Source organism: Aquarana catesbeiana, linkage group LG08, assembly GCF_042186555.1.
Source record: "Aquarana catesbeiana isolate 2022-GZ linkage group LG08, ASM4218655v1, whole genome shotgun sequence".
Taxonomy (NCBI): domain Eukaryota; kingdom Metazoa; phylum Chordata; class Amphibia; order Anura; family Ranidae; genus Aquarana; species Aquarana catesbeiana.
This window is the reverse complement of record NC_133331.1, coordinates 116,833,738-116,855,381: the sequence shown is the minus strand read 5'-3', so window position 1 is coordinate 116,855,381 and position 21,644 is coordinate 116,833,738. Positions and strand designations below refer to the sequence as shown.

The 21,644-nt window shown below is 40.9% G+C and overlaps 1 protein-coding gene across 1 annotated transcript in view; it reads left to right on the top strand.

Moving 5' to 3' along the window:
• The window catches only part of PCDH15 (protocadherin related 15), a 2,079,434-nt gene that overhangs the window by 1,800,983 nt on the left and 256,807 nt on the right, over positions 1–21,644 (top strand). Inside the window, exon 27 of the mRNA XM_073596339.1 lies at positions 4,057–4,184. Coding sequence (XP_073452440.1) covers positions 4,057–4,184 — 128 coding nt within the window. The remainder of the gene's footprint in view (positions 1–4,056; positions 4,185–21,644) is intronic.

The window sequence follows — 21,644 nt, the reverse complement described above, 5'->3', positions numbered from 1 at the left end:
AATTTTTTTTTTTAAATTAGAAAATTTGGAAATTCAAAAATTCAACAATTCGGAAATTCAAACATTCGGAAACTCGAAAATTCGGAAATTCATAAATTCAAAAATTGGGAAATTCAAAAATTTGGAGAGTCGGAAATTTGAAAATTTGTCATTTCAAAAATTCAGAAATACAAAAATCAAAGAATTTGAAAATCCGAAAATTCAAAAATCCAAAAATAAGAAAGGAAATTCCAAAAATTATAAAGAATGAAAATCCAAAAATTAGAAATAATAACTAACTAATAATAACTAACTATTAAATTATAGGTATTGAAATTTCCTTTCAAATGTGGCTGTTAATGAACTTACGAATTATCCGAACTAAAGAATGCCACATCTAAACAAATGGAACAAAATAATAATAAATAATAATAATATATTTTTATTATTATTATTATTATTATTATTATTATTATTATTATTATTATTATTATTATTTAATATTATTAATTTGATACATTCCATTCGTTTAGATATGGCATTCATTATTACGGATCATTCGTAAATTTGGATAAATTTGTATTCGTTACATTAACTAACAGCCAAATTTGAAAGAAAATTCCAATACCTATAATTTAATAGATAGTAATACTTATTATTATTATTATTAGTTATTTCAGATCTTCAAATTTTCGGGTTTTGAATTTTTGGATTTTCGTTCTTATTTTCGGATTTTCGTGCTTTTGAATTTTCGGATTTTTATTCTTATTTGTGGATTTTCTAATTTCTGAATTTTCAAATTTCAAATTTTGAATTTCCGAAATTTAGAATTTTCGAATGTCTGAATTTCGAATTTCCGAATTTTCAAATTCCTGAATTTTTGAATTTTCGCATTTTAGAATTTTCAAATTTCCGAATATGCAGAAAAATTAGAAAATTAAAAAATTCAGAAATTCAGATATTTCCAAATGAACAAATTTGTCTAAATTCGTTACAAAACACATTTTGAACTAAATGAATTGCACATGTCTACTTGCTATATACTGAGCCTGGAAGGCAGGGTTCTGGTTGCATTCATCAACTTTCCTAGTTCTGTTTCATGCACTCTTTCTTTGCACACCCACATTTCATTGTCCACACCCTGTAAGCCTAGTCTTTTTTTCCATTAGTAGAGTTTGGGGTGTGCATGAATGAGGGGTAAGCAGCATCAGCAGGTGGGTCACACAGCAAAGATCACTCTAGAGTTGATATTTAGATATAGTAAGTGTAGTATTTTAAAAAGGCTGAAGGAATAAAGGGTGGGGGGTGCTAAAAATGAATGCATTCAAAGTGAACTTATGGTTTGATTTAGGAAGAATTTGCATAGCCATTTACCAAGTGTAAATGCATGTACTGTTTTGTGCTAATGGGGCAAAAAAATGTAAATAGGATGTGCTGTTGAACATTTTCATGTAAAATACAGCATTTGGCCACTAATGGAGCAAAACAAAGTATTATAGGAAAATGACTATGATACTTCGCCCCATCTAGTGGACAAGTGTTGTAAAACATGTATTTACATTTCAACAGCACAGAATATAGCCTATTTACATGCTTTTCCCTATTCACACAGAACAAGTGTACATGCGCTGGGTAAATGAGAATTCTTTATAAATCAGCCCCTTGCATTGTAAGATTTACTTAATAATATTATGGGAGTCACAAGGTTAAAAATGGAAATAAAAACAGGAACAGATGCGAAGCTAAGAGAACAAAGTTGTTTGAATATGTGTTTTAAATATGGAAGCTGCAGTCATTTTTTGAAAGGATGTTTCTATTAACACACAGTAGAAAAGATAGAGTTATGAGATTTCTTCAGTTACCAGTGAATTGTAATAATTTCCAAGTAGCAACAAATGTATATTTTCACACTTATTCATAAGTCTCTAGAAACACCTGCCTGCTCACGATGCAGACAAAAAGCTATAGGTTACTCCTAATATATAATGTCCAAATGACCAATACTAAAAGGAAGGCAGACAATATAGAGACAGAAACAAACTGTCTATATAGTGAGAGAAACAAGCTGTGAAATGCTGTTATGTGAAACTGTTCTTAAATATCGATCACCAATTACCTTTACAGTATATAGTGGGAGCAGTAATGTATCCATTTTATTGTAATCCTTCTGAAGGAAAAAGGGCCTTTATGTTTCCATTATAGGGCTAGGGAGTAGAGATGGACCCACCTGAAATGTGATGTATTGCCAGGATGACAATTACTCATGGCCAGCAAGATCATGGCTCAAAATGAGAGTGCTTTGGATGTGCACGTACAGTATGTTGTTCATTAAGACCAGAGCTGTCAATGAGCACATATTGTGGGAATAGCCATTTACCTTCAGGATTCCATGTACAGAAGTTCTTTGCCCACTCTTCAAATGTCTTGGACCATGCTTGGGAGATTTTAACAGATTTTGAATTATACTTCATAAAATTATGAAGAAAACATTTAATAAATGTTCTAAATTAATAGCTTTACTGTCTAGCAGAAGTTATAGGTTCTATTTGGCTTATGTCTATACAATAAGGGAATTCGGCTCCCATATAAACTCTCTGTAACATCTTGTTATTGAAGAAGTGAATGGTAACAAGGATGTAGAGCACACAAAGGGTTGACACCAAATCTGAAGAGAGGAGAGAAAACACCTCTAGGCTGACTCCCAATGAAGAACAGCTATTTTTCTGATTGATAGTCTGCACAAACAATGCACATGTATGGGACTCTCTTCCAGATCCAGACTGTTAGATCTCCCTGGCCATGAGTAAGTAGCATCCTGGCAACACTGCAAATTCAAGGTGGATCCAACTTTATCACTAGCCCTATATTGTAAAAATAAAAGACTATTTTCCTTAATGGAGGGCTTTAGCAGAATGCATACCGTAGTGATCCCAATCTTGTGTGTTTCACTGCACTTAGGAATCCAAAAATCCACCTATAGTGTTATATATTTCAGTGCTGCTACTTAAATAATATATGCAAAAAATGTTGTGATATTAATATTAGTGTACAAACCAATAATCAATTGCAGAGTAGCACAAGCACTGCTTCTGTGCAGTGGACAATCATATATCTGCAAGTGATATAATCAAACGTGAAAATAATACAAAATATTCAAAAATTTAAAAAATCATCAAACTGTCAAAATAATGGTGTATAAATCAAAAGTAGTTCTTCAAAGTGATTCAATTCAGGAAAGTTTGTGATTAACAGTCCACTCTCTATGTGAGTAGAGCCAGGAATAATACACCTTATATTCACCACCAGTGCAAATAAATAGAGTTGTCTCCCCTATGGAAATGCACTCACCAGATTGAATTGTCTTTCACGCACATGAAAAGGCAAATAAGCTTTTAGGTCAATATCCACCTGGTAGTATCACTCCACAATTAGCAGTTCCCATCTCATAGCATGTGTGTGAGAGAACAAACAGCTTCCAATAGTGCATTAATCCCATAAATAATTTATAAAAATCCACGTAAACCACTCACATTTTTATCTTGTACATTTCATGTAAATGGGTAGGTATCAGATAGGCAACAACTCATCCCAGTCCCATCAACTCCACGCTGGTTTCAACTGTCAGTGTAGTCACCTTCCACACTCTCCCATGATCAACATATGAACCGAACTCCGCATAGCCACGTCCCGAAGCTTTTCATCATTTCCGACTTCATCAATGGGGATTCTTAGTGATTAATGTTCAAGCACTGTTTCATATATCGGCATTTTTGTTGTGTTGAAAGATTCTATCTCTGCCACATCTATTCACAACTGGAAAAAAATTGAAAACACCAATACCGTAGTCTATGTGCCCATGCTCATCATTGTGGACACAAACGATTAATGTCACATTGACAATGACCATATTAAGTTCATATGAAATATTCCATGTATATTTCTGTGTTGTAAGAAGCCATTTTATATTCCATATAAATTCACATTAGCGATTTGATAACATACAGTAGCTGCATTGCTACACTTGATTACTTTTTATTTTAGTTAAAGCTCATATTTTTTTCTATTGACTACTTTTAGGTAACACAGCTATAGTGTACATAGAAATACAGGATGAAAATGACCATGCTCCACAATTTTCAAAAAAGCTTTACCTGGGAGGAGTGTCAGAAGATGCTAGAATGTTTGCATCGGTGCTGAAAGTGAAGGTATGTTGCTATGTACACTACTACATTATGTTCCTATGTATAAATGTGGAATTCCCGCTTATTCTATGGTTATTTCAAATAACAAAAAAGTTCTCTGACACTTCCCACCCAGCCACAGTACATATATGGCCAGGAGGGACAAGCCTCATTCTGGAAGGATGTTCTGGCACATTATTTAATTCTAAGTGCTTGTAAACTGCAGCAGCAGCGTGATCTATATTTACAGATCAGGGTACAGAGCCTGCTGTGATTGACCTTGTATCATGTGATCACTGTGACTAATCACAGGGATCACACATGTAAACACAGGCTGCAATGGTGCAGCATGTGCAGCATGTGGCGATCAGTTGTGAGAGGAGAGAGAGTAGTATAATACTGGGCAGTAAATAAAAAAAGAAGCAAAGGTAGTGGCTAAGACCCGGACCAAGATGAACATGTAATTACTCCCACGCCATGAGGTCTTCACTGCCTGTAGGTAGGAATCACCCAAATTAACTATGGGAAAACCGAACAGGAGCTCCTTGACATCTTGTTCCTGATCAATCCGCATCCCCAGCACACAGCTGAGTCACAATATCCTGGAGATATTCTGGACTTAGCCAGCCCAGCACCACCGCCTTCTCTCAGACCTCCAAGTGTGCCACATGCTCTCCCAGCACACATGGGGGGAACCCATGCTGTTTTTTTCAATGAGTTTTATCTATATTGCCGAGACCCGACAATTCATTACAGCTGCGATCAGTTTTAAATGACTTTTTTTCTTTTAGAAATATCATTTTGCTGCGTCCTAAACATGGGAAAACTGTGCTCCTGAAAAAACTGCTGTTTTTAAAACTTTTTTTGCATTGATACATGTCCCCTGGGGCAGTCCCCAATCATTTTTTATGACAATAAATTGCATATAAGCCTTTAAAATGAGCACTTTTGATTTTTCATGTTAGTGTCCCATAGACTTTAACGGTGTTCCGGCGGCTTTTGAATTTGCCCCGAATATTGCATGTTGTTCGGTGTTCGCCGAACGTCCGAACAACCAAAGTTCAGTCAGAACTTATGCTCGGCCGAACCGTTCACCCATCACTGATTGCCAATTAACTGGTATTACCTGTCAACAGTGGCTGTTTACACATTTCTCTCAGAACAGGTTTCTCAGCATATACACTCAAGCTTTTAGCCATATCCTGTGACCTTTAACAAATGCAGTGATAGGTTAGAATAATAATCAAGTTCAAAGCTAGGGCAATCACATGACTGTAAGAACCCATCATTTTTTGCACTTTATTTGCACTTTATTTAAAGAGATAACACAATATTTGTTATTATTATTTATCATTTTTGATGTGTTATAGTGCATTAGCACTTTGTTTAAAGAAAACTGCCCACTTTATTTAATAAACTGCCCACTGTGAGCACTCTGTCACCAACTTCTGTCTCTCTGTCACAAACTGTCACCAACTGATGAATATGCTTAACTTATTAAATATCATTTAGTTAGGGAAATTAGAATTTCTTGTAAAATAATGGGGCACTGGAAGTACAAAACGGGTTATTGAGAGAGAATGTATTTCCCAAGATGTAATGCAGTATTCATAAGTTGTTTTATTCACATACACCACATCACATAAACATTTTGAAAGATATACTGCACGCATATAAGAATATATAGGAATGTAGTCTGTACAATAGAAATGTAAAATTTACTACAAAAATAATTAGCAATGTTACTGAGCTTTCAATAGGTTAACAAGATTTCTGGGGATGCAAAAATACAACATAATAATAGTCCTATGCAAACCATTTATAATTTAATTCACTATTACATTTCATTTATTTACAATTGATTTCCTTTTAATTAGCTTTCTCTTGCCTAATAACTTGTATGTCATTAACAAAGAGTAGGAAAAAAAATCCTTGTTAAATGTGCAGTGTATGTACTAAAACATAATTTAGCTATTTCAATTTTTTTTTAAATTCCAAACCTTAAAGGAAAAGGTAATTGTGTAGCCAGCAAATACTTACAATATTAATGGAGGAGCAGAGGAAAACTGAAATGGATGTTACTTTAGTATCTGAGTTCCTTGAATATACATGTCGCAGGCTGTTGCCTTTGAATTTCCTTTGAAACAAAACAAGAAAATAAAAACTGTCCTCTCTTCTTTTCTATTTTAACTCTCAAGAGGGCTATGTACAGCAAGTCCATAGAATAAAACAAACAAAACATCTGTTTCTCTGAGAAACCAACAAAATTCAAGACAGTTCTTGACTAAAAGATTACTCTCTAACGGGTTCCCCAAAACAAACAGATAGTGCATGTACATTTTTTGTGTTTTGACAGCCCCCAGCCTTTTTATCTAGCAACAGGCTTCCACAACAAAACGATTGAGTGCCCTGAGCATCAGTAAGCTCATATATATAGGCCTGTGCACAGCTGAAACTAATAACTAGTGATGGGTTAATCTGCCCAGGTTTGAATTACTGAAGATTAAGCAAATCTGGTTCAAAGTCCACCAATCTCAAACTTTGAGGGTGTGGGTAGTATGTGTGGGGAGATTCTTCTGATAGTAAAACTATTGTTGCAAAAGGGAGCTGGTCACTGTTGAGGGCGGCATTTAACACAACTAAAGGAAATTTACAAAATACCATATAATCAGTAAAACATGATCAACAAAGCATAGAGAGAGTGGCAGTCATTTTATTGTACACTTACTCATTTCATCAATTTTTGTATGACATCCTGCTGGTATACATGCTCCCGTATATAGGTGTATCCTCCTAACAGATGTCTAGCACAATGTAGGCACTAGGCAGAGGAAGAGCACAATTAAACTGTCAGAGTCCCTACTGCCGGTATATACTTATACTCAAGGAGCATGCAATGAGATGTAAAAACACACCACTGCCTGCATATCTCTGATGCATTTCAATTGTAACAACAACCTTTTTCAAGCATGAGCACAGGAGTGGAGAGCCTTTCTTATGAATCACATGCCTGCTAAGTTTAACTATTTAATTTCTATGTATATCCTAAATTGGGGGAATACATCTTCCTCCAAAATTTCACAAAAATAAAAAATAATAAGGAAAAATATAAAAAAAAAATTGAGAATTTTAATCATGCTTCAGAATAATAATAAAAATACGAATATTTTAAAATATATTAAAAAAAATTAAAAGCCAAAAATCCAATGTCATTGTTAAAGTATGTGGGTATCAACATATCCAATTCAAAAATCCATTTGCATTTTAGTGCACAAAAAATCTTCAAACCTACAACCCCATATTCCCCATACTCTCTTCCAACCCTTTAGCCAACAATTATTCCCAAAATACTCAAAATATAGACTTCGGGTATGTGGTAGATAATGTCCAGTGTCAGTATACTATAAAAATACTTGGATAGGCAGCAAATAAAGGGGGACAAGGTAGGAATTACCTTGCAATAAAAATTGATAGGTATTATTTGAAATACAATAGCCACAAATATTTCCTAAAAGCTGGATAGTATGAAAGCAGCTTGGTTATGCCACAATAAAAGGAGAGACTAGGCAGGTTTTCTTTTATAATAGAAATTAGGGTGTAATATTTGAGAGACAAAAGCCCAAAATTTGTACAGTCACTGAGAAGTATTTAGGCAGCTTGGCTAGGGCACAATTTAAGAGTGGGAGATTTTTCTTTTTAAAGCCCATGGCATGTGAAACACACTCAAAAACTTCACCCGGTGCCAAAAAAATGTGCACACACATAAAGAGTGAAACACAAAAAAGTGCAACGGGTACATAAGCCCTCTAAAATTAGAGGGACTTGCCCTGAATCCCCTGGGGCGTTAGGCTCCTGACGGGGACAAGGGCATTTACACTTGGTCCATCTGGCCGAAACCCTCCTTTCTCTGGAGGGACTGCCAAGACAGACTCCCCCAAGTACTCAGTGGGGCTCCCCCGAAGGGAGACCCCATGAGAGAGGGCAAACTAAGCCAGAAGGCCATGTCCACCCCCTCCCAAGACTTTCAGGGCAGGCCTGAGGACCTGCAACCCTACTCATCACATAGTAAAATTTAAGAGTGAGAGATGAGGCAGGTTTTATTTTAAAATAAACATAAACAAGTCTATTATTTGATAGGCAATGGCGTCAAATATTGTACAGTGCCTGGACAATATGTAATCAACTTGGGTAGACCACAATTAAAGAGGTAGATAAAAGGCAGATGTTATCTTGATCTATACATTAGAGTGTAATGTTTGAGAGGCAATAGTCATAATATTGGACAGTATGTACACACCTCATTTAGGTCACAATATAAGTGGGAGAGACAATGCTGATTTTATCTTGGAATATACATCAGATTGTATTTCCTGAGAGACAATAGCCACAAATATTTTTGTGTGTCATAGTGCTGAAATAGGCCACACACTTTAGGATACAAAGCAGGACTTACTCTTCAGCTAGAAATTTTGCAGCTGAATTTGTGCCGTGAAAGCATTATCTGGCACCTTTACAGTGTCAGAGCATTAGAACAGGGTGAAAACTGGCATGTGCAATGCAGGCTTTACCCTGCAGCAAACATTAGAAATCTTGTAGCTGAGGTCGAACTAAGGAAACATTGTGTAGCACATTTTACTGTGCCTAGACATAAGAATAGGCCACGAACCCCAAGGTACAGAGTAGGATTTACTCAAGTTTCTGAAACACCAGCATAACCTGCAACCTTCACTTGCACAACACAGGATTTACTCAGAAGCTAGATATTTTGCAGCTGAGGTTGAGCTGCAGAAACATGTGGAACCTTTACAGTGCTGGAGCAACTGTATAGGCCACAAACTTCAAGATGAAATGCAAGATTTACCCTGCAGCAAACATTAGACATTTTGAAGCTAAGGTCCAGCTGCAGAAATGTTGTGTTGCGTCTTTACACCTTAGCAAAGAGCGGTGGCAGGAGATGGTAATGGTGGCATGTGCAGGTCAAGCCAGAGGCCTCATGTTTCATACTGTGCAAACACTGACCAGTGGTCCAAGCTGGACACTCATAGTCCATGAGATTCTCACTTCTAAGTGTGTCCACATCAGCCCTGGAAGCCAATGCAATCAGCAATCATGTTGCTCAGGCACTGCCTGTAAGTTCTGCCTGCAGTTGGGCCTGAAGAAACCCTGAAAGGTGGTACTGATGCAGCCTCTGCCACTGCTGCTCCTTCATTCAGAGATGAGAGTATTGGAGACATGATTTGATTATTAGAGGGGATCCGGACACTTCACTTCCTCAGAGTGCTGCATTTTGTGGTTCCTCATTGGTGATTGCAGTAGATTTACAATATTATTCTTGCAATCGGAGATCTGATAGGATGACCACCCAGTAGTGGCCCCTCTCTTTGATGACCCAAATCCCGGGGTCCTTGCACAAGCATTTGAATATAACAGAACCCATTCATCACAAATAGCCTGCACCAAAGGACTCCAAGTCCTCCATGTCACTGTCATGGTTATGCAATAGAGTTTCTCTGTCAGCTTACCTGTCTCCATGTGTTCATCTCTAAAGACCATCTGCCTCTCACCTGACTGGTTTTATAACCTCTCCTCTAAGCATGGCCCCATCCCAGGCCCTATCAGGGAACCCTATATTAACCTGTGCACTGCAAGCCAGCAGTGCTGATCAACCATTGTGTGTTAGCTTTCGTGTGTACTTGCTGCGTTTCCTACGTCTGATTCCAGTTGCCCACTTTGGCCTGTTCTTAACTTTTCCTGTCTGCTCGTGACCCTGACCTTAGGCGTGTCCCCGACCATCCCTGTTTGCCTGTGATCCTGAACCTTGGCGTGAACTCTGCTGTCCTTGTCTGCTTGTAGCCCCGACCTTGGCTTGTCCCTTACTTTCCTTGTTGTTCCAGCCTGCTGCCTCCTTCCTCTTCTCCTGTAGTCTACTGTGAGCGTGAGCTGTGAGACCCTGGGGGCCGTGACCTGGAGCCAGACTGCAGCGCAGTGCATCCTCACCACTAGAGGCTCTGGTGAACACCTGCTGGCTCTTAGACTCCGCGCCCTGGGGAATCTATGCTTTAGCTCCCAGTGGGATCTGTGTCAATGTTCCAGTAGACATGCTTCCTGAACCTCCCAGGGTTCAATCCGCAGCAGTCAGTCCTAGGGCACTTCTGACTCCTACAGAGTGCATCTGTCACCTAGTCCCAAGGTGACCTGACAGTCACTGAAGACAACATTACCCCAAAAAATATCAATACACTTATGTACAACATCTGGGGGTTTGATAGGGGTGAAACCTCGTCTTTGAAACCTGTCCCATTTCCTCTTTTTTTCCAGCACTCCAACCCTTGTCTTCCCTCTCTTTGTAACTTTTTTAAAAGATGCCAAATACCTACATGTCTCTTAAATTACAGCAAATGACAGGGTGAAAAGAACCCCAGTTCCCCAGAACCTGTCCTCGTACAATAATCACACAGGTGCTGGGTGATGGCACACTGCTGCTGATGCAGCCTCTGCAGTTTGGGATATATGGATTTCTACCAGATGGGGCATCACAGATGAGGCAGTTGGCAGACAGCTGATGTTGCCAGGGTACTTCATGAAGAACTGCAGCAACACTAGGGTGAGGACATGTGCTACCTTTAAGCCTGCCGCACCTGAGCTGCCCTTAGGTCTTTCAGGCCTAATGTAGCCTCTGTCTTACAGGTATACAAGTTGCAACATAACATGGCAGCATTAAACCAGGGGTGTTACAAATGCCCCGGGGTGCTTGGGGGAGGGGTTCAGAGGTTAGAGGGGTCAGAGGTTAAGGCCAGTGAGGAGAAGGAAGTATAGGTGACTGCACAGTCACTGTTTGACAAGACACATGGTGACACCACCAGCTCCAGAGGTGTGCCCTTCAGTGCCCTGCACCATTCTCAGCTGCCAAAAGATTGACTCAGTGTGTAATGAAGGATATGTAGCATGTTTGACCATGTTTACTAAAGCACACTTCAGTGGTCCAGTGTACCATTCTGCTGAAAGCACAGTCCAGTGACACAGACACAATAAATTACATGTGCTGGCAGTGGGCAGGCAAAATAGTGGCTGGGCACCTGCTACTGTGGTATAGCATTGGCCATAAACTTGTGGAGCTAATCCCACTGGGGGATCCCATGAGCTGAAATGTCTGCAGCTGTAAAGCCAGCAGTTTTGCCAGGCTTATATTATCTCACTCCTCTATGACTCCAGGGGCTAACATTTTCTGTACCTCTTCTAAAATGTCTTTTGACTGAGCTTCAAATAACTGATAAGGTCTTAACTTTACTTTGATGTGAGGTCAGTGATAATGTCTTGTAAATGTAATTAGCTCAGCTGAATTCTGAAGATAATTCTATCATTTTTTTCTGCAAGAATTCTCTCACTTCTTGAATAAGTAGCAGACAGGGTCTCTGACATCCTAATCACTGGTACACCTTTCAGTGATAATACTTTAGAGTCACTTTCTGCTGAAAGAGCCTTATGACCCTTCTAGGGTTTTATTAGGTTAACATGGTATATTTGGAAGGGCTTTCTCTTTCATCGCCTTGTACATAACATATTTTACTCTCTAAAGCAGGCACCAAAACTAAAGCTGACTCTACAGTAGATGACAATTTTTTTTATCAGCCAATGGGCTGAACAAAATAAAAATGAATGGATTCTTCCATCCACACAAGCAAGGTGGATAGAGGTATCCTCCCTGCTGGGACATTGTATTCTGACAGTGGGGCTCTTCAATGTCAGAATACACTAATCAAAGGCTACAGTCGATTGGCCATAGTTGCTGATCAAGAACAATTTTCCAACATTCCTGTTCAACAGAAGCTCATATAACAATCAACTTCTGTCAAACAGGTACAGGCACACATGGATCAAAATCTGGCTGGTCCCTGCTGAACAGATTGGATTTCAATCTATCTATGACTAACTTTAGCCTCTGTTTCTCTATTGAAAGGCTCTGACTTTAGCAGATCAGTTATAAACCATGGCTTGCTGCATATGTTCTCAAACTATAAGCATGACTTTAACTATCCTATCATGCATCTGTACAATGTGTTTGATTACACCTTTGTAAAGTGTGGCCTCTTGCTCCGATGTTTCTAAGGATATAATCATAATCCCTGGGGACATCTACCATACAAAAGTTCAAATTAGTGATTTCATATGGAGGACTGTGGTACTTCTCCTTTTGAAAACATTAAGTATAACAGTGAGTCCCATTCTTTTCTATTATTATCAACCACATTTTTAGCCTACCAACAGACACAGCTTTTTGGTTACCTTTGACATTAAAGGGTGTTCATTGACCTGTCAAAATTTTCTTAGGAATACTGGTAGGAAAACATGTTGAAAAATGATTTCACTATAACCATAGAGGACACATTACTGGGAGGGATTTCATCTGGATACCAGGTGGAATAGTCAAGGACTACCAATATGTGCTGATGATTTTCAGCAGTCTTTATCAGTGGCTCAACCAGGTCTATAGCAACTCTCTAAAAAGGGACATTGATTATAGGCAAGGGCACCCTCACACTTCAAAATATTGGGCAAGAAAAAATGCTGCTCAATATACTCTTTTGTTTTTGTTTACCCACAAATAACCACCCAGCACGAGATTGGCTAGACCCAACACTGTCCTTGTGTGAGACTGGCAAATCACCAGTGGCTCCACAATGTATTCTTATTTCTTCTTTACACAATACAATGTCATGGTATACTGTAAAATGGGGGTATACCAAACTAACTTCTAGCACATACTCAGTTTATCACCTTTACAATTCCCTGCATTTACCCACTTAGGATCATGCAACTGTGTTGTCAAAAAATCTTGCTTTACTACCAGTATATCTGTTATTTATGACCCTGTGCTAATCTTTATCATCCCTGTTTTTGCAAAGTACTCCCATATGGTATTATCTAAGCTTGGTAGGGTCCACCAGACTGGCATGGACCAAGTTGACAAGACTTTTGGAGTCTAATAATGCCTCCACCAGGTTTCCTTAAATGGTAATAGGACATATTTGCCTTCCGGTCTTAGTTTCTATACATCCTGCAAGAACAGGCTTGGCAAGAACAGATTTGTGGAGCTTTCCAGAAGGACTCTTTGTTCTAAGTGATGAATAGGGATGAGCCGAACACCCCCCTGTTCGGTTCGCACCAGAACATGCGAACAGGCAAAAAATTTGTTCGAACACGCAAACACCGTTAAAGTCTATGGGACTCGAACATGAATAATCAAAAGTGCTAATTTTAAAGGCTTATATGCAAGTTATTGTCATAAAAAGTGTTTGGGGACCCGCGTCCTGCCCCAGGGGACATGGATCAATGCAAAAAAAAGTTTTAAAAACGTCTGTTTTTTTGGGAGCAGTGGTTTTATTAATGCTTAAGGTGAAACAATAAAAGTGTAATATTCCTTTAAATTTTGTACCTGGGGGGTGTCTATAGTATGCCTATAAAGGGGCGCATGTTTCCCGTGTTTAGAACAGTCTGACAGCAAAATGACATTTCAGAGGAAAAAAAGTCATTTAAAACTACTCGCGGCTATTAATGAATTGTCTGACCGACAATACACATAAAAGTTAATTGATAAAAATGGCATGGGAATTCCCCACAGGGGAACCCCGAACTAAAATTTTTTAAAAAATGGCGTGGGGGTCCCCCTAAATTCCATACCAGGCCCTTCAGGTCTGGTATGGATATTAAGGGGAACCCTGGACAAAATTTTAAAAAAAAATGGCGTGGGGGTCCCCCTCAAAATCTATACCAGACCCTTCAGGTCTGGTATGGATTTTAAGGGGAACCCCATGCCAAGATTAAAAAAAAATGGATAGGGTCCCCCCAAAAATCCATACCAGACCCTTATGGGAGCATGCAACCTGGCAGGCCGCTGGAAAAGAGGGGGGATGAGAGAACACCCCCCCTACTGAACTGTACCAGGCCACATGCCCTCAACATTGGGAGGGTGCTTTGGGGTAGCCCCCCAAAGCACCTTGTCCCCATGTTGATGGAGACAAGGGCCTCATCCCCACAACCCTTGCCCGGTGGTTGTGGGGGTCTACGGGCGGGGGGCTTATCGGAATCTGGAAGCCCCCTTTAACAAGGGGACCCCAAGATCCCGCCCCCCTGTGTGAAATGGTAAGGGGGTACAAAAGTACCCCTACCATTTCACAAAAAAGCTGTTAAAAATGTTAAAAATGACAAGAGACAGTTTTTGACAATTCCTTTATTTAAAGTCTTCTTTTTTCCATCTTCTTTCTTCTATCTTCTTTTGGTTTCTTCCTCCATCTTCTTCTTCTGTTTCTTCTGGTTCTTCCTCTGGTGTTCTCATCCGGCATCTTCCTCCGTGGCGTCTTCTTCCCTTCTTCTCGGGCCGCTCCGCATCCATGATGGGAGGCTCCCGCTGTGTGATGCTTCTCGTCTTCTGACGGTTCTTAAATAAGAGGGCGGGGCCACCCGGTGACCCCGCCCCCCTCTGACACAGGGGGCATTCTGGTGGCATTCCCCGTTATGTCAGGGGGGCGGGGTCACCCATTACGTAACGGGTGACCCCGCCCCCTCTGACGTCACGGGGAATGAAATGGATGGCCAAGAAAACATAGTAAAAACAGATATGAAAGTCCTAAATTTGTCAGTTTCCCTTGGCCCCAAGACACATCCAGCTACTACAAAGAGGGATGTATTTCTCTCCATCGAGTGGTATGAATGAATTTATGATATATAAAGATATCACTCATTCTACATCATACCTGAGGTTCACAAGAGTGTTAAAAATCCTCCTGGACGTCCCATTGTGTCCACTATGAAGCAGCCTTTGGACAGGTTTAAGAAAAATATTTGGATATCTTATTAAAGGATATGGTTACCCGCTTAAGATCCTATGTACAGGACACTAGCGGCGTACTGGCCAAGATCAAGGAACTAATGGTCCAAGAAGATGTGTAGCTGGCGGGTGTGGATGTAGAGTCTCTCTACAGCTCAATCCAACATAAATGTGGTTTAAGAGCTGTTGGAGAATTTTTGCAATTATACTGTTCTGAATACGGACCTTGGAATGAGTGGAATGAGACTATGCATGTTTGCATCTGGGCCTGTGGGAGGAGGAAGAGGTGTTCACTACTAAAATGTACCTTGACATGGGTCCCCCCCGTCCATTACCAGGCTCTTTGGGTCTGGTATGAATATTCAGTGGAATCCCGAACCAAAAATTACAAAAAAAATGGTGTAGGGGTCCCTCCAAAATCCATACCAGACCCTTATCCAAGCACGCAACCTGTCAGGCTGCAGGAAAAGAGGGGGGATGAGAGAGCACCCCCACCCCCCTCCTGAACCATACCAGGCCACATGCCCTCAACATGGGGAGGATGTTTTGGGGTCCCCCAAAACATCTTGTCCCCATGTTGATGGGGACAAGGGCCTCATCCCCACAACCCTTGCCCGGTGGTTGTGGTGGTCTGCGGGTGAGGGGCTTATCGGAATTTGGAAGCCCCCTTTAACAAGGGGACCCCCCCAGATCCCAGCCTCCCCCTATGTGAATAAGTAATGGGTACATTGTACCCCTACCATTTCACAAAAAAAGTGTCACAAATAGTAAAAAAGACAGTAGATGCTTTGGGACAAGTCCTTTATTAAAAGATAAAAAAATAAAAATGTCCCACATGTCATGTGATGTCAGAGGAAGGCTGGGTCACCCATTTGCGTGACTGAGTGGCCCCGCCCTCAGCTATAAAACAGCTGTCCCTGAGAAGAAGAGTCACTCGGCGGGAGCCTCCCATGGAGGTGAAGCCCCCCAAAATCCATACCAGACCCTTATCTGAGCATGCAGCCTGGCAGGCCAGGAAAGATGGGGGGCCAGCGAGCGCCACCCCTTATGAACCATACCAGGCCACATGCCCTCAACATTGGAGGGTGCTTTTGGGGTGCCAGATGTCTGCCCCCCTATGTGAATGAGTATGGGGTACATAGCAAAAAAAGTGTAAAAAAAATAAAAACACACTTAACTATGTTTACATTCCTTGTGACAGCAATAAAATTAAAAAAAAAATGTTTTTTTTAAACACAATTTACAAAAAATAAAATAAATAAAAAAAAAAATGTTTAAAGCGCCCCCGCCCCCGCGAGCTCGCGCAGCAAAGAAAACGCATACGGAAGTCGTGCCCGCATATGTAAACGGTGTTCAAATCACACATGTGAGATATCGCCGCGATCGTCAGGGCGAGAGTAATAATTCTAGACCTAGACCTCCTCTGTAACTCAAACCTGGTAACCGTAAAAAAAATTTAAGGCGTCGCCTATGGAAATTCATAGGTACCGTAGTTTGTCGCCATTCCACGAGTGCGTGGAATTATAAAGGGTGACATGTTTGGTATATATTTACTCGGCGTAACATCATCTTTCACATTATACAAAAAAATTGGGGTAACTTTACTGTTTGGATTTTTTAAAATTCATGAAAGTGTCCCTTTTCCAAAAATTTGCGTTTAAAACACCGCTGCACAAATACCGTGTGATATAAAATATTGCAACAATCGCCATTTTATTCTCTAGATTCTCTGCTAAAAAAATATATATAATGTTTGGGAACTCTAAGTAATTTTCTAGCAAAAAATATGGATTTTAACTTGTAAACACCACATTTCAAAAATAGGCTTAGTCATGAAAGGGTTGATATCCACACCAGACCTGAAGGGCCTGATATGAATTTTGGGGGGACCCTCATGCAATTTTCTATATATTTTGGTTCGGGGTTCCCCTTAATATTCAGACCAAAAGGGCCTGGAAATGGACTGAATCTATATTGCTGAGACTCGACAATTCATTACAGCCACAAGCAGTTTTAAATGACTTTTTTCCTTTAGAAATTTCATTTTGCTGTGGTATTGTTCTAAACGCTGGAAAATTGCGCCACTTTCCAGGCATACTATAGAACTCAAACGCATGATATTTAAAGGAATATTTAATTTTTACTGTTTCACTTTAAGCATTATTAAAATCACTGCTCCTGAAAAAACAGCCGTTTTTAAAAATTTTTTTGCATTGATACATGTCCCCTGAGGCAGGACCCAGGTCCCCAAACACTTTTTTTGGCAATAAATTGCACATAAGCCTTTAGAATGAGCACTTTTGTTTTTTCATGTTAATGTCCCATAGACTTTAATGGCATTCCGCGGATTTCGAATTTGCCGCCAACAGGCGATAACCGATGTTCAAGTCGAACTTACATTTGAATCAAACATCGGGCTCATCCCTACTGTAGAGTGTGGAGGAGACCGCTGAGAAAGCCTTACGTTGTGTTATCACTTCCACTGAGTAATCCACAAAGAGCAGTAGTTTTGCGCCATCAACGAATAGAGAATTTGAGCTGCAAAATTTCTGCATAATGGCATTCTTATCAGCATAATTGAGGTATCTGACAATGACAGGGTTTTGTGCGATTTTCTGCAAGATGGCCAATGCGAATGGGCCCGCTCGATAGTGCAGGGGATGAAAAGGCCTAATTGTTCAGGGATGATTTTAGCGCAGAGGTCCATAAGCTGGGCATTGGGGACTGATTCTGGCAGACCTATAATGCGCAGATTATCTATTCGTGAGCGATTCTCCAGGTCATCTAATTTTTCCCAGATGTCTCTGTTAGATGTCGATATGTGGGCTAGCGAAGCTAGAGTTAGCTGTGACCTCATCCTCTAATGAAGAAATCTGCTCCTCTGTCTCAGAGATCCTCTGACCCTGTGATCTGAGCTCATTACGAAGCTGCTCCAGTCCCCTCTGCACCACAGCATCTACTGTGGCTGCTAGTGTAGGGGCAAGGAGGGAGACAACCACCTACGCTATACCAGCAGGGGAGGTAGGATCAGTGTTTGCTGGGACAGAAGCCGCTGGAGGCTGCAGTGTCTCCAATGTGTGCGGAGTGGCCACCATATTGGCTGTATCCGCGGCCGTGTCTCCCACTGGCTGCAGTGTGGAGGAGACCGAGCGGGTATGTAATCGCTCTACAAAGCGATCCATGGGGTTCCCACTCGGTAGCGGAGACAGGGGGGAGTCACCTCAAAGTTTGGCAGGCTTTTATGCAGAGTAGGTGGGAAGTTCAGCAGGAGCTGGCTCTGCTCACCTCCTTCTCATGCGGCGCCGGATCCCCTTTAAAGATTGTAATTAGGGGCAGCAACCAGCCATGGCAGGGATGCCATGATAAGGAGCAAGCGATAATCCGCCCCAACATTTAGACAAAGCTACGCGCTCTCTTAGCGAAACACATTGATGTCACTAGCTTCATGTGACACCATGGTCAACATGTCCCAGAAGGGAGTCAGTAGAGCCGGTGATGTGGCAGTAGAGACGGGGGTAGTTTGAGCAGCATCTGTGTACTTCCCACAGGAGATGCCCACATTGTGGACTCTTGATTCATCTACACTGCTGTATGCACAGAGGATTGATGGTCTATGTGCAGGACTCAGGACAGGTAACGTACCAACCGTGGCTGTTTTGAATTGTTCTACAACCATCCAGTGTTTGAGAGCTATGTTACACATGGACAAAATAATCACCGGCAACCTAAATATGATTACCGATTTGTTATCTAGCTTTTCACAATGATTGTATGGTTGTGCAGCCGATCGGCAGTGTGCAATTAAGCAGCGGACCTTGACAGTGGCACCCTTTTCTAATGACAACCTGCCCATATATATATTTATGATAACGGAGATTTTGAAGACCTTTATATTTTGATATATTATACATCGGCATTTCACTGAAAGTATTTACTTCTACTAATATCGTCTTCTGTTTAAGTGATCTTTCTGCCATATGGGAATATGACATTCATTTACAACCGGTGTCACAAAGACGTCTGCAGTATGGATACTTAGAGATTTTGCTCTCATCTTTTTCTTCCCCCTTTTTCTGTTCCTCCACCCTCTATTGGCTAAAGCACCCAGAGACCTCTGCATAGGTGGCTATACCAGTTTATATTGTATCTTAATCCCTTGATGCGGCCTGTTGCCATGGTTTAATCACCTATTTGTATCTTATAGGGTTACCTTTCCAAAGTACCCCTAATCCGTACACCAAGTCTGGCATCACATTTACCTTATCTCTTTTCTAGAGGTCTATGTGATTTTAATATTATTAATAAAGTTATATTATTCTAAGTATTATAGAATTAACCCAAACACTGAATTAAGTGACACTCTTGTGGCCGTTTTTTTCTCCACATCTCTTTCTGGAGTTGCCCCTTCATTTGTTTATATGCTATTGTGGGCCAGAGTGACACTGCCTGTCATGTACCTGGTCAGAAGCCAAAGTGCTGAGAGGGCTTCCCTTGTGGCTAAGTGCAGAGCATCCCTAAAAGTGGTAACAGGGAGTGCTATACTCAGAGAAACAGGGGTTGCCAGCTGCGACACGCTGATGGGATGTCCGCTGGATGGCAGCTGACGAGCAGGATGCACTGCTGGGCAGGAGTCCCTCAGGAGTACCAGGTGAGACTTGGCAGCTGGGAGAGCCAGGAGCAGAGTCAGGAGTCAGGCCAGAAGTCACGCACATAAGGTCATCCAGGTGAAAAGGCAGCAAGCAGAGTCAGCTGGGGTCATACACTGGTAACCAAGCAGCAGCGGAATCAGAAGAGCAAGCCAGGGGTCAAATACAGATCAGCAGGCAGAAGCAGAGTCACAGGATCAAGCCAAGGGTCAAAGCCAGGAATGCAGACAAGACAGGTCAAAGGTAAGCCGGGTCAGTAACAGGAAGTCCAATAATATCAGGAACAGAAACTCACAGGGGAAGCTGAAGATCATCCAGCAACTAATGGCTCATGCTGCTGGCTTCAAATAGGCCACTGGGCACCAGAATCTGTCGCACATTGCATGCACTTTCCCCAGGCCATTCTTGCCCGTCCATGTATGCACATTCACACTGGCAAATTTTCAAGTGCCAATGGAGAATTTCTATGTGCCAATCTTCTGTTTTGCTGGGCATTTTCAGATGTGCCAATTCTTCTACGAACCATTCTCTGACACTGTCTTAAACGGGTAACGGTGTTTTATACAGGGTATTATCTGTAATTGTTGTAGCGTCCATTACCCTCAACTTCTTATTTTTTACTGTTGGCAAGAATAGGCTTGGCACAGAGTGATATACACCTTCCCAGTTCACATTCCAGAGGCTCATGTAAGTTGAGGAAATTGGCAGACAGATCTCTTAGTCTTTGGAGAATGGGGATTCATACTGAATATAGTGCCAGTCTCCTTTTCTCCTAAATTCAAAAAGTCAGTGACAAAAAGGTTAAGATTTAAATCTCTTGTCTATACTAGGCCTTTATGGGATTTAAAACATTGGAAAAAAGAATACATTTCAGTTTACAACACCTTTGAAAGGACACAGTGGAAAAAAAAAAAAAAAACACGAGTAGGGTCCCTCAAGTTAGAACCTGTTACATAGTTACATAGTAGGTGAGGTTGAAAAAAGACACAAGTCCATCAAGTCCAACCTATGTGTGTGATTATGTGTCAGTATTACATTATATATCCCTGTATGTTGCGGTCATGTTAATAGCCAACCTAAAAATTCCATTAAGCCAACGTTCCACCGCTCATCCGACGTAATTGTCACTGGGGTGCCGAAATCTGCTACTAACGCGTTTTGCCCCTCCCACAGGGTGTTATCAAAGGCTATATTCTACTCTATTATCAGGTCTTTGATAATGCCCTATGGGAGGGGCAAAAGGCGTCAGTCGCAGATTCCGGCACCCCAGTGACAATTACATCTGATGAGCGGTAGAACGCAGGTGAGGGTGCGAGAGAACCTGGCTGCTTCCTGCAATGAGCGGACTCATTTGATGTTACATCCTTTCGTTTTCACTATGGAACACTGTAAGCAAGATTTTTACTGAATAAATCAAGAGATACTACACTATGTGGGCTTTCTCTCCTTGTCTGAGTTTAACTACCCCAGGAAGAACCTTGTCTTGGAGTTGGCGTCCTAATTTTTATTAATTTTGTTTAGTCATCCCTATTGCCTATGCTAATGATGCACAGCATTAGCACTATTGTTTTTTGTATTTGGGTTTGTTTTGCGCTGTGCTATATATATTTTTTTTCAAGTGGTAGTCTCAGCCTAGAACCCGTGCCAGGCCATGCCCCCAACATGTTTCACTCTGCCCACTGGAGCTTACACATGGGGATGGCTATCCCCATGAGTAAGCTCCAGTAGGCAGAGTTAAATGTGTTGGGGGCGTGGTCTTGGTCCAGGCTGAGACTGCCATTTGTCTACACACAGCAGGACTTGTTCTAATGTGCAGCTCCAGGTATCTGCAGCTTTTATCAGGTAAGATTTGATCCTAGAGATGGAAGCCCAGTCCCAATCAAACTTCAACAAAGGCTCTGGGACCAAGAGAAGGATATATTTTGTGATAACTGTAGAAAAGTTTGGTTTTTCCATATCAGTCAGAAATCCTTGAGCCCCTTACCATGTGTGGTTGAGAAACCTAGGTGACAC